The following is a 13,972-nucleotide window of genomic DNA, read 5'->3' as shown; positions in this document are numbered from 1 at the left end:
ATCGGTGCAGTGATAAGAGCTTGCTTCAACCTGCAAAAGGCATCCAAACACTCTTGGTCAAATACAAATGGTGTGTCATTACTTAACAAATTAGACAAAGGTTTGGCTATTTTAGAAAAATCCTTGATAAAGCGTCTGTAGATCCCGGCATGTCCTAGGAAACTTCGAATTCCCTTGACATTGGTAGGAGGAGCCATCTTCTCTATCACTTCAACTTTGGCTTTATCAACCTCTATTCCTCTGTTAGACACCAGATGTCCAAGCACTATCCCTTCCTAAACCATGAAATGACACTTTTCCTAGTTTAACACAAGGTCAGTATCCACACATCGCTACAAAACTTTAGAAAGGTTAGCTAAGCATATGTCAAATGAAGATCCATAAACAGAAAAATCATCCATAAAAACCTCCATTATATCTTCAATGAAATCTGAGAAGATTGCCATCATGCACCTTTGAAAAGTGGCTGGTGCATTACACAACCCAAATGGCATCCTCCTATAAGCAAAGGTTCCATATGGACAAGTAAAAGTGGTTTTCTCTTGATCATTTGGATGGATAGGGATTTGAAAAAAACCTGAATATCCATCTAAATAGAAAAAATAAGAATGCCTAGCCAGTTTTTCTAACATCTGATCAATGAAGGGGAGTGGAAAATGCTCTTTTCTAGTGGCAATGTTTAATTTTCTGTAATCTATGGACATTCGCCAACTAGTCACTGTTCTTGTGGGAATTAATTCATTATTTTTATTTTTGACCACTGTCATTCCACCCTTTTTTGGGACAACATGTACTGGGCTCACCCAAGTACTGTCTGAGATAGGGTATATGATCCCTGCATCAAGCAACTTCAAAATTTCCTTTTTAACAACTTCTTTCATATTTGGGTTCAACCTCCTCTGATGTTCAATAGATGGCTTACAATTTTCTTCCAAAATAATTATGTGCATGCAAAAGTGTGGGCTTATTCCCTTAATGTCATCTATGGTGTATCCTAAAACTTTCCTGAATTGCCTCAATACTCTTAACAACTTATCAGCCTCTAAAGTACTCAAGTTTGCATTTACAATTACTGGATAAGTGTTATTAGTGCCAAGAAATTCATACCTGAGCTGAGAAGGAAGTTGCTTAAGTTCTACCTTAGGTGCATCTTCTTCCTTGAATGATGGTTGCTTAGATTCGACTTTTTCCTTTTGTGTAAGTTGAAAAACTGGAGCAGAAATAAATGGTGGACTTCCCTCTAAATGTTGAGCGTATGCAGCCACATGAGGGTTGTCATAGTCTATGCCTCCTCCATGAACCAAACAATTTTCAAGTGGATCTTCTGGATATCTTTTTCTGAAGTGTTCTTCAACCAGCTCATCAATGATATCAACTCTCAAACAAGTATCAGCTTCAAAATGATGCTTCTTCATAGTGTTATTAATATTGAAAACCAATTGATCTTCACCAACTCTAAGAGTCAATTTTTCTCCCTTAACATCAATTAATGCTCCTGCTGTAGCTAGAAAGGGTCTTCCCAAGATAATTGGAATATTAGAATCCTCCTCCATGTCCAAGATGACAAAATCAACAGGTATATAGAACTTCCCAACCTTCAAAGGCACATTCTCCAAAATCCCTTCAGGATACTTAATTGATCTGTCAGCTAACTGAAGAGAAATGTGGGTTGGTTTAAGATCTCCCATATTGAGCTTCTCATAAATGGAGAGGGGCATAAGGCTAACACTAGCCCTTAAATCACATAAAGCTTTTGTAGAACATGATTCCCCAATGTGGCATGGAATTGAAAAACTCCCTGGATCCTTGAGTTTTGGAGGAAGTTTCCTTTGGAGGATAGCACTAAATTCTTTTGTCAAAGCTACAGTTTCATGGTCTTCAATTCTTCTCTTGTTTGAGAGAATTTCTTTTAAGAATTTTGCATAAGAGGGCATTTGTGAAAGAGCATCAACAAAAGGCACATTTATGTAAAGCTTCTTCAAGACCTCTAAGAACTTTCCAAATTGCTTATCAAGCTTGGCTTTTTGAAATCTTTGTGGAAAGGGAAGTTGTGGCTTATAAGGCTCTGGAGGTATGTATTTCTCTTCTTTCTCTTCAACCTCCTCTTTACCTTTTTCTGCACTCTCTTGTTTTTCACTCTCATCAGTTTCTTTCTCATTTTCTCTCTTCTCACTATTTTCACTTTTCTCATTTTTTTCACTCTTCTCATTATTTACAACTTTCCCACTTCTTAAAGTAATAGCTTGACATTGCTCTCTTGGGTTTTCTGGTCGACTTGGAAGTTTTCCAAAAGACTTGGTACCTGAGGAAGATGCTTGTTGTGCAATCTGATTTTCCAGCATTCTGTTATGTGTTTGCATCTGTTCTAGCCTTGCTTTCATCTCTCTCATCTCCTCATCATGCTTAGTTTGGTTAGCAAGAATCTGTTGTAATAAAGCTTCTGTGGTGGGACTTTGTTCTTGCTGTTTTGGTGGAAGATTCACATTTTTCTGCTGAAAATTAGGCAATGGTTGCCTATTTTGCTGATATGGAATTCCTTGTTGCTGTTGTGGTTGAAAATTCTGATTTGGAACTTGACTTTGCTGATTTCCCCATGAAAAGTTGGGATGATTCCTCCAAGTTGAATTATAAGTTTGAGAGTAAGGATTCCCCATCTGTTTGTTTCCATAATTACCAACATATGCTGCTTGCTCTCCATAGTCTACTCCACAGCTGGTAGTTACCTCTGCATAAGCCACTTGTTGTGAACTTCCAGATGATGATGATGAACTAACCAACATACTTAAATCTTCCATCTTCTTAGCCAAGACATTTGTAAGTGCATCAAACTTTGCATTAATCATATTGAATGGATCAAGGTCATACATTCCAGCAACTTGCCTTTTTTGAGTTGGAGCTGGTCCTCTTGGACTACTCCAAAGATGAGTGTTCTTTGCAATTTTCTCCAATAGCTCATAAGCTTTATCTTTATGCTTCATAATAAATTCTCCTCCTGTTTGAGCATTAATAATCCCTCTAATTGCAGGAGTGACATTTGTGTAAAAATTCTGGTTTATCATCCATTTTGGAATGGCATGATGTGGGCATTGTCTCTCTAATTCCTTCCATCTCATCCATGATTCATAAAGAGTTTCATCTTCTCTTGGTCTGAAAGCTGTCATTTGGTTCCTAAATTCTTGAGTTTTTCCAGGTGGAAAATATTGTGCAAGAAATGCATCAGTAAGTTGCTCCCAATTTGTAATGGAGTTGTGAGGTAAAGAATCAAGCCAATCCAATGCTCTATCTTTCAAAGAGAATGGGAATAGCTTCAATCTTGCTGCATCATCAGACACTCCAGGTTGTTTTTGCATGTCACAAATCATAGCAAACTTCTTCAGATGTGTGTGTAGATTTTCAGAAGGATGTCCTCCGAATTGAGAATTTTAAATCATTTGAAGAACTCCAAAATCCATCTTGTAGCTATTTGCATCAATTCTTGGTCTTGCTATGCTCTCTCTCAAATCATCAAAACGAGGAAAAGCATGATCCATCATACTTCCCCTAGGCACATTAGCATTTATAATCTCTTCACCTTGGGCTGCATTTTCATTGTTTCGATCATTTCCAGCATTACCACCAATTCTCATTCTTTCATCAGCCATGTTTGCTTCTAATTCAGTTTCTCTCAATGCTTCTTTTCTTTTTCTGGTTTCTTTCTTGTTGGCTTTGCAAAATTTCTCAATTTCAGGATTAAACAATAAGGATGTGTCACTTGTACTTCTAGCTCTTCTCATAAAAGATTAAAAGTACCTGAAAAAGAACAAACAAACACAAAAATTGAAAAGATAACAAAGATAAAACTAAAAACAACTAAAATAATCAAGAATTCAATCTTAAACAAACAACTCCCCGGTAAATGCGCCAAAAACTTGATGTGGCCCAACCACAAGTGTACGGGTCGTACAAGTAATATAGAAAAGATATCGTTCCCACGAGGAGTTGTGTTAATGATTTAATTTTTGATATAAAAGTTGACTAAATTGAACTAATTTTGAAATTAAAGCAATAGGTTGATGGGTATTGGAGTATGAAATCTATATGTGCAAAATTAATAATCTATTATATTATGTAATGATTTAACTAAATTTGCGTCAAATTAAAATAAGCAAATTCAAATATGGCAATATTTTAAAATGGCAAGTAATTAAATTCAATTGGAAATTAACAATTATAAAAAGGCGATTCCGGAGTTCGGGATTTCATATTCGAGCTATTTTGGGATTTCAAATTGGTTATCCAATCTTGCGAAACTTACGGGTTTTAAGGAGATTAATTCTTAAATCCTTTGAATACCCTTTCAAGTGGGACAAAGAGTGCCTTAATCAATCTAATCCTACTTTCGTGGAGTTAGAGTTAATTAAAACCCATTAAGTTCCTTAATTAATCTATAAATCCTCTTAATCCTTAGTCTATTTCTAGATCTAAGTTAATTAAGTCCAATTCCTTGATTATCTATCACAAGGTTTTCTCCTTTCGGTGCCTCAACTATGGATTAAGAACATCACTTAATGGTATCCTACACTAAGCATGTCATTTAGCACACAAGAAATGAATAAAACTCATTAAGATCACAAAATATGGATTACCCAATCAAAATCCACAAATATCTCAAATATTACAACCCTTACTCCAGAATCAAATTAAAACTACTCACTATCCATAATATTTACAAGATATTGTGAATTTAAATGGAAATAAAGCTTTAATCTAATCTAAGAAACAAAAAGCTCAACACTAGAAATGTGGGAAATATGTAAGAAAAGAAAGAAATCTTCAAATCTGGTTAGAAATGGTGTGGAAAATGATTGTGTCTCTTCAGCTGCCCCTTTTTCTCTTCTTCCCTTCTTTTTCTGCTTTCTCCTAAAATGGGAAATGAGGCTATTTATAGCATTTTCTGACATGGAGCCCTAAAATGGTGTGTTTTAGGAGGAATTTTCTGAGGGAATCTTCTGCCAGCTCATTAATGAAACCTTTGTGGGACTGCATAAGTGGACTGCATAAGTTATGCAGTCCCTTATGCAGTTTTCCGCTGGTTCTGGTTCACTTATGCGAAACTGCATGACTTGGTGCATAGGTTATGTACGATTTCGTGAGATTGCATAAGGGAGGCGTGAATCTGCATAAGGGAGGCGTGAATCTGCATAAGCCATGCACTCTCCTTATGCACCATTCGGCAGGTATTGGAACAGTGATTTTCCTCCTTATGCAGATCTGCATAGCTTATTTATGCGGCAAGTTATGCACAATTTGATCAATGCATATTTCAGCTTGAAAACTTGTTTTTGACATCTTTGGCTGTAGAAGTCACTCCTCAATGGCAAAATTTCTCTTCAGTCCTTTAAAAACACCAATTTTCCTACAAAACAAAGTAAAAATTACAAATTAATTCAAAATTGACAATTATGAAAAACTAACTAAATAACTAATGAAATTAGCTAAAAATGACTAATAATAAAATAAAATAGCTATGAAATTAGACCTAAATGACTATGCAAAATGTATGCATCAATTGTTTAAGATTTTATATAAATAATAGTGAAATAAATTTAATTTAGTATAATTTCATATAATTTTAAATTTTTAGTTATTTTTTATTTTATTTTTTAATTTTATTTAATAAAATTATTTATGGACACTCATATCAATAAGTATTAATATTATTAATTTTTAGTGGGTATATAATATTTTATTTAGTTTTATATTTTCTCATGATATGCTATGAAGAAAAATTTTAAAGATAATATTAATAAATATATTAATACTAATGAATTATTTATAAATAATAAATTAATAACTAAATTTTTTTATATAAAAAATGAAAAAATTAATACTAATATAATAAAAAATACTCACATTTGTATATTATTAATTTTAATTAGAATGATTATATTAAAAACGTATAAACAATTATATGATTTACAATAAAACACTTTATCAAACTAATTTATAACATATTTGTAAATTAAATTTTTTATAATTATTTTTTTAAAAGTAAATATTAAATTTCAAAAATGAAAGTTGTTGAATCTAAATAAATAAAAATTTTAATAAATGATATGATGTTTATATTCATATGAAAATTAAACTATTTTTAAATTAATATTAATTTAAGTTTACATTTAAATATAAATATATTTAATTGAAATAACAATTATATATTCAAAATATTATTTTTAATTTTTTTTATACGTATTCATTATTTGTCATACTAGAATAAGATTATACTATTAAAAAATTAACAAATATTATATATTTTTTTATATATATACATACATTAACATTTTTAAACTTTTAATAGTTTACCATTTTAAAATAAAAGTATCAATATTATAAATTTCAATAATTTATTAATTATATTAATTTTATAATTAAACTCAAATATGTTTATGTTAGTTATTAATTTTTTAAATAATATATTTATCTATTTAATTTTTTTCATATATATATATAGTTTATTTTATATGCTCTATATGTAATTATATATTATTTAAAAATTTTATATGCATATGATTTTATTATATATTATATAATAATTAAATATTATTTATAAATCAATAAATATAAATTTTTTACAATATTTTTCCATTGTTATATATATATATAACTTATCAATAAATGCAGTATTATTTACATAAGATTTCTAAATTCAATTTTAATGAGAACTAATCTATATATTAATGCAATAGTTAAGAACTTTAGAGATATATCTATAATTAAAAATATATAAATTTATTTTATATGAAATATTTTTAAATAAATTTATAAGAAATTAAATTAAAAGAAAATTTTAAAAAATGATAAAAAAATTCATATGTTTGACTAGAAAAAATTAATTTATTTTCTTGTTTATTTATGTAAATTTAAATATAATTGTATTAAAATATTTTTGCATAAATAATTATAAGATAAAGATAAAAATATACTATGATTCATTAAAAAAGCTATTTATATAAATAAAAAATTTCTTATTTTTTGTAAATAATATAAATCATGAAAGTGTTTTTATAAAATTTTATTTTAAATTATATTATAATAAAAATTCAATTAAGTAGAATTTAAATATAAACAAGATTAAAAATTTTAAATTTATATAAACTCTAAAATTATATAAATAATTAAATTTTAAATTCTAAAAATTTTAAATTTATATAAATTATAAAATTAAATTAAAAAATAAAAAATATAACTATAAATATTATAAATAATAAAAAGCACTTTCAGCATAGTGAATGTTCTCTCCTCCCTTCACAGTTCATACTGCTGTGCCTTCTACTCCGATGATCTGGGAAGTGGGAACCAATTAGCTTGGGTTTGCCAGGCCCAATTCAGTTTGAAATTTTACCGTTAGATCCAAACTCATTGAACTTTTTCTTACAATTTAGGCTGCTACGGAAAATATTTTTATATTTTCTGTAATTTTTTTAAAACACTTAAAATAGAAAATGCTTTTCTGTTGAAAGGAAAAAAAAGTTTTTTTTTTAATTTTTTATTTAATTAAAGTCTATTAAATGAAAATAATAATCGTAAATTGTACTATAAGAGATAATCTTGAAATCAATCTTAAAAAAATAAATTTAACATATTAAAATATAAAAAATATATATATATAAATATATGATATAAACCCATATTTTTTAATTTACCAATCCATTGATCACTCTTAACAATTGATTTTCGTTACTAGTTAATAGGTAATCAATTTATTATTTTTTATATTTTTATGTTTAATAATAAAAATATTTAAAAAAGTAAACTTTGTATAATCTAAATATTTTTATTGTAATATAAATGAAAAGAAAATTAAGGTTTATTAATATATTTTAGATAAAAAAATTTTAAATATACTTCAAATTTATAATCAAATATAAAAAATAAATTATTTTTTAAAAGATATTTTCCTTAGAAAATATTTTTCAATTAAATTATTTTTTATGAAACAGCTTAATAGTAAAAAATATAATATACAAAGACTATAAAATTTATCTTAAAATGCATTAATATCAAAAAATATTAGTTAAAATGTTATAATTTGATATTATTTTTTTTGCTTTTCGTGTTTAATTAAAAAATAATTAACTATATTGAAAATTTTTATATGAACATTGTGAAAGGACTAAGAAGAGATTATTCTCCATTCATATATCTTTTTCGACTTAAAACTTAATTACACTCTTATATTTATTATAAAAATTTAATTTAATATATTTTTAAATTTTTACCTAATTTAATTTAAAATTTTCAATTTAAACTCAATTTAATTAAAAAATAAGAAAATTAAACTTCTTAATTTTGATTTAAATCATAAAATTAAGAAATTTAACCTATAAATTTTAATTTTTAGATTAAATTAAGTTTAAATAAAAATTTTTAAGCTAATTTAAATAAAAAGTTAAGAATAGGTTAAACTAAATTGAACACTTTACCTATCTTTTTTAATAAATAAAAAAAGAAATTGAACCTTACAAAAATAAAAATAAAAATAAACCCGCCAAAAGCCCATACCGGTGCCGTCGACAAGCCGCTCATGTTCCAGAGTAAACGGCTAAACGGCATTTCCTTTCTCGTTTTTGAACGCCTTTCCTTTGGTCCCTCACCAACAAGGAAATGAAAAGGGCTCAGCAATTCAAGCGAGTCGCGAAATCCACGAAGGCGATTCAACCGAGCGAACCCGGCGATAAAGACCTGGAAACTCGGCCGAGTCTGCGCCTGAAATCTGTAACCATTAGGGCCAAATCCAAGTCATGCCAAGCTCAAACCCAAACCAAAATTCTTTCTTTAACAATCCCAAATTCAAACCCACTATCTTTTGATAAAATGAGAATATTGCCCCTCGAGTTTTTTCAAATTGACGCTCTTGATCTTGCTCCCCGCTTGCTTGGCAAGTTCCTTAGGAGAGATGATGTTGTTCTTCAGATTACTGAGGTAATGCAATAAAAGTAGTTTTGTTTGTTTCTCGAGATACTCTTTGAAAAGTAGAGATTTTGATTTTTTTTTTTTTTTTTTTTTTGGCGATACTGAACTTATTACATGCGTTGATTGCTGCGATAACTGAGAACAATGAGAAAAGCTAGAATTTTTAGTCTTACGTTGTTTGAATACTTCGATTTGTTAAGGGGCTGACATGTAAGACCATATTGAAATTGTAATAAGGAATTTATGTTTGACAGGTTGAAGCTTACAGGCCTAATGATTCAGCTTGTCACGGCAGATTTGGTATCACCGCAAGAACAGCTCCAGTTGTAAGACATTATTGACTATTGAAATTCATTTGTATAATTGCAGCACTTTTACATCTTGAATGATTTCAAAATTTTGAATGTTGGTAGTAATCTTTGCATCTGGTTTGTTTATCTGGATATAGTTTGGACCGGGAGGGCATGCGTATGTTTATCTTTGCTATGGTCTCCACACAATGCTTAATGTAGTTGCAGACAAGGAAGGGGTTGGGGCTGCAGTATTGATACGATCTTGTGCTCCCATGAGTGGTAATTTTCCACTGATATACTTAGTATCATTTTGAAAGTCGCTAGCTGTGTTTGCCTTCTTGTTGTTTTGAATTTTATGGCTGTCATTCTTTTGTTTCAATGGTGGGAATATCGTTGCAAATCTAGCAAACCATTTTACTGGGAATTTATATAAAAGGAGGCTTCAATGATAATTATTTTGCATTGTCGCCTTGAATTGGAAAACTCCAACTCATTCATTCAATTATCATTTGACCTATATATGGATTTTATCTTTATAATATGAAGTTAACAACCTCAGTGGTTTTAATTCTACTACAGCTCATAAAGATTAGGCATGTACAGAATCTCATGAAAGCGATTGGCTTGGGTGCTAATTTCAGTAAGTAAATAACAATCCTAATGCAGTTAAAATCATTACAAGAACAATGTGAAAGCAATGAAATGACTTTCAATAGTCTTTCCTTCAATGATATGTACTTGAAAGGCAAGGACACGGAATGCTTGAGCTTTTTGCCTAAGACCATGTTTATAACTATCTGGTACTGCTTAAATTGTAAATACTTGTATTGAGACTTTATTCTGTTACTCGAGTATGGAAGTATCTCATCTTGAAGAAAGCTTGAATAAGGCATTCACCCTTTGTCCTACTTTCGTTCCTTAAATCATTTTGAGCTTAATTACAGGGTTGGATACCATTCAGCAGCGTCGAGGTCAGAAAACTGATAAGCCAGTTCTTCTTACTGGGCCTGGGAAGGTTTTTATTTCATTTTCTTTTCTTTAGTGTAGTTGTTGTGTTCATGATTTGTAAACTCATTTACACACATGCAAATGAATTTTGTAATATTTTAAGTAGAATGGATGTTGCTTAAAAGAATGTATGATAATATATACCTCCCTAATTAAGTTGAACCATAACAAGTAAAATTTACCTAATTCATGCCAGATTAAAATCTGCAATTTTTTTTTTCTGTTGTTTAAATTGATGGAGCCATTCATTTAAACATGACTGCCATTGGTGCCAAGTAGATTAGCCAGATGTGGATAAGTTAGAAAGTGTGCCATGGCACTGGACTTCAACTAACTTCAAAAATCAGAACTAAATTTTTTTATGAGAAAATTTTCTTTTTTATAAGTTGAATTTAGACTGCTTAATATAAAGATAACATAAATATGAAAATGAAAGATGATTGTGGCATTAGCCTTAATTTGAATATGGAATGAAAATTTTTTAGTGATTAACATTACTAGTTTTTGTGATTGCTTCTTTGGTAAACAGTTCACGGGCTAGATTGATTTTCTTTTATCCCTTATCTTTCCCATTGCCCTGCAAGCAGTCAAGAAGAAATTGTTACATTTAGCTATAAACCATTAAACGGAAGTTGGCATCAGTATCATACACATAAGTAGAAGAGAGTTTCTATTTTGTATGGCGAATATGAGTAGAAAATAGAAATTTCCCTCATTGATAATGACAGCCAGTGAGGCCTCAGCTTTTCCTTGCCCCTTGCAAGCATTGCAAAATAAAAAATTTTTTAAAAAAAAAAACGATCTTTTGTTGCTTCTTTTCCATTCCCCTTCTTATGTTTGGAACTGATTCTTATGTTATGCTGCCATATTGCACTATGGTAGAAAGAAATATATGTATTGTGTGAAACCTTGAAATTTTCTTTCAGATCTTACAACTGTGGTATAGTCAGGTTCCTTAGCGTGCTTAATGTTTATTCATTGTTGCATTTAGATTGGTCAAGCACTGGGGATTTCAAAGGAATGGTCGAATCATCCCCTTTATACGCCTGGTAAGCTCCAGTTTCCATGTCAATCTATAAATTTTAATGGAATTTATGCAATCCTGATATTAAATAAATGGATACGTTACAGGTGGTTTAGAACTCTTGGATGGACCTGAGCCTGAAAACATACTCATCGGTCCACGTGTTGGCATTGAATATGCTTTACCAGAGCATGTTAGTGCATTTTGGAGATTTGCCATTGCTGGTACCCTTTGGATAAGTGCACCTAAAAACACCCTGAGGCCATCCTGATCTTGGAAGCAATGAGCTATTTTTATGAGTTGTACAGAAACACCCTCAATCTTAAACCTGTCAAGTGTCACTTCTAAGGTTCATTCCTTATAGTGACTCAGATACATGAATAAAATGAATACGTTAAGCATCTTAAAGTAAACGTTCCTGTGAATTTTGTGAAATTTTGGAAGGCGTTGCTAGTCCAGTTGGGTCTTGTCCAATATTTTTTGTTTTTAAGAAAGGAGACGATAAAGGGAAAATATATATATATAGAAAAATTTTAGCATATGAAATTTTATTAATGTGTTTGGAAGTGCTCCACTTTCTCTACTTTTATATCCATGAGAATAATACTAATTTCAACTATTAAAGGGTAATTTTTATAGACTGTCATATATTTTATTTCTATCCCTAAATTTAAAATTTTTAAAACTTTAATTTTGTTCCTGTGATGTCTACTAATGCAATTTCAATACTTTTTAATGAAGGATAATTCTCTTCCTTTCCTGAAACCATTCATTGTGATAAAATTAACATTTTTGTGATAGGCCACGATGAATAAAATAATCAATTTTTTATTTTTTAGTATGAGAGGAGATAAGTTAAAGAAAATAATAATAATTTTAGTAATTTTTTTTAACCTGAAAAACTATTATTATAAATTAGAGAAACTTATGTGAAATAAAATTAAAATTTAAAAATTTTTTAATAATAAATTAAAATTAAGGGATAAAAGTAACATACAAAATAAAATTCAAAGACGATTAGGAGTTATTTTCCTTTTTAATCGCTTCAAACTTCAGAGGTAGTGTTTTAAGGTTTCCTTGACTAGAAAGGAATCATCTAGGGAAATTGCTTGTTTTTCGTAGAAATTGCTTTCCTAATTAGGTGAGAATTACTAACTAGTATAAATGATGAAAACACTGGGATTTAGAGGTTGTGTATCCGTGTGGCTAAAAGGCCTTAATCAACTAGGATTAGTCCAGTTATATATAGGCACCGCACTTACGCATAAACGAAAAAAAATAATCTCTGCAAAATCAGAATCCTCTTTTTTTTGTGCCATGGGAGACGCTAAAGAGCAAAGGCAGACGCCTCCCGAAGATTTCCAAGAAAGCCCTTATCCCCTCGATCAGAACAAATCTTCTCAAGAAGAAGAAGATGATGATGAATGTAGTAGCTACGGACCCTCTGATTACGATGATTATTTGGAGGAACAAGAAGAAAGCAATCATGGCAGAGAAAACACGTCCAAAGAAAATCACTTTCAACATATGAATATTGAAAGAAGCCTTTCTTTCCAGGGCACTTACATGTGTTTTCCTCTATCCCTAATTGGGAAGTCCCATCTTGAGCATGGTGATCGAATCATAATGCCCCCATCAGCTTTTGAGCATCTCCTGCGCCTGAAAGTTGGTTTCCGGATGCTATTCAAAATCAGTAACGATTCCACTGGACGGGTTTCGCATTGCGGAGTTTATGAGTTCACTGCTGATGAGGGTTCTGTGTTTTTGCCGAGTTGGATGATGAAGAATTTGCAGTTGCAGGAAGGTGAATTACTTAGCGTGAAGAGTGCTACCCTTGAAAGAGGAACTTACATAAAGCTGCAACCCCATTCTATGGATTTCTTGGGCATTCTCAATCCAAAAGCAGTCCTGGAAGGGACCCTGAGTTTCAAGTTCTTCTGCCTCACTACTGGAGATACTATTGTGATCAACCATAATAGTAAGAATTTTTTTATCGATGTAGTGGAGACCAGGCCTTCTTCTGCTGTTTGCATTATTGATACCGATTACGAGGTCGATTTTGCTCCTCCTCTGGATTATAAAGAGCCTGTAAAACCTTCCAAAATAGCTAAAGAGGAGAAGAAGGCTGAAGAGAAGGGGCCAAGTAAGGAGGAAGCAAAGTTCATTCCGTTTACAGGTTTGGCAAGACGTTTGGATGGGAAGCCTGCGGCAGAGTTGGCTTCATCCACTTCATCTTCTGTTGGGATAAATAAACGTACAAGAACAATTGATGCAGAGTTGAGACCCCAGAAAAGTCCACGAAAGCTAGTGTTTGGTTCCCCTGATTCTGAAAGCAAATCAGAAAAGACACAGACCAAGATTATTAGAAGTGAATCTCCAAAGAAACAGCAATTTCTTCCATTCACTGGGAAGAAGTACTCGTTGACAGGCTGACCTTCATTGAGATTTGGCATTTAATTCTTGTTAGAATATTAATTTGCAACCAAGTTTTTAAATTTTTTTTAGATTCGTCCTTTAATATTGTTTCTGTTTACATTTTTAAATAACAAGCTTTAGGTTGTTAAATTTTTAAATTAATTGTTTATGTTTACATGGCTGCAGTGAGTTCAAGAGGCTAATTGATAATGCAAATAGATCATATGTCTAGAGAAACAAAAACTCAAAACATGATAAAAATACTTAAAACTTCCAATTA

At 30.8% G+C, this 13,972-nt stretch overlaps 2 protein-coding genes and 1 non-coding gene across 3 annotated transcripts; all 3 read left to right on the top strand.

Moving 5' to 3' along the window:
* Positions 1-3,069: 3,069 nt before the first annotated feature.
* LOC131180304 (small nucleolar RNA R71) lies at positions 3,070-3,176 on the top strand. Its single transcript, XR_009149080.1, has one exon. It is a non-coding gene; the product is annotated as a small nucleolar RNA R71 (small nucleolar RNA).
* A 5,348-nt stretch (positions 3,177-8,524) lies between these two features.
* On the top strand, positions 8,525-11,771 carry LOC110656646 (DNA-3-methyladenine glycosylase). The gene is made up of 6 exons (XM_021813518.2): positions 8,525-8,961; positions 9,207-9,278; positions 9,401-9,524; positions 10,190-10,260; positions 11,245-11,302; positions 11,385-11,771. The coding sequence occupies exons 1-6, from the start codon at positions 8,644-8,646 to the stop codon at positions 11,546-11,548; spliced, it is 807 nt and encodes a 268-aa protein (XP_021669210.2). The 5' UTR covers positions 8,525-8,643; the 3' UTR covers positions 11,549-11,771.
* A 500-nt stretch (positions 11,772-12,271) lies between these two features.
* LOC110656645 (uncharacterized) lies at positions 12,272-13,774 on the top strand. The gene has a single exon (XM_058147319.1). The coding sequence runs from the start codon at positions 12,442-12,444 to the stop codon at positions 13,708-13,710; it is 1,269 nt and encodes a 422-aa protein (XP_058003302.1). The 5' UTR covers positions 12,272-12,441; the 3' UTR covers positions 13,711-13,774.
* The last annotated feature ends 198 nt before the right edge of the window (positions 13,775-13,972 follow it).

The sequence above is a fragment of the Hevea brasiliensis genome, chromosome 5 (genome assembly GCF_030052815.1).
Source record: "Hevea brasiliensis isolate MT/VB/25A 57/8 chromosome 5, ASM3005281v1, whole genome shotgun sequence".
In the NCBI taxonomy this organism is placed as follows: domain Eukaryota; kingdom Viridiplantae; phylum Streptophyta; class Magnoliopsida; order Malpighiales; family Euphorbiaceae; genus Hevea; species Hevea brasiliensis.
The sequence above is the reverse complement of the archived record's forward strand: the minus strand, read 5'-3'. Positions and strand labels throughout refer to the sequence as shown.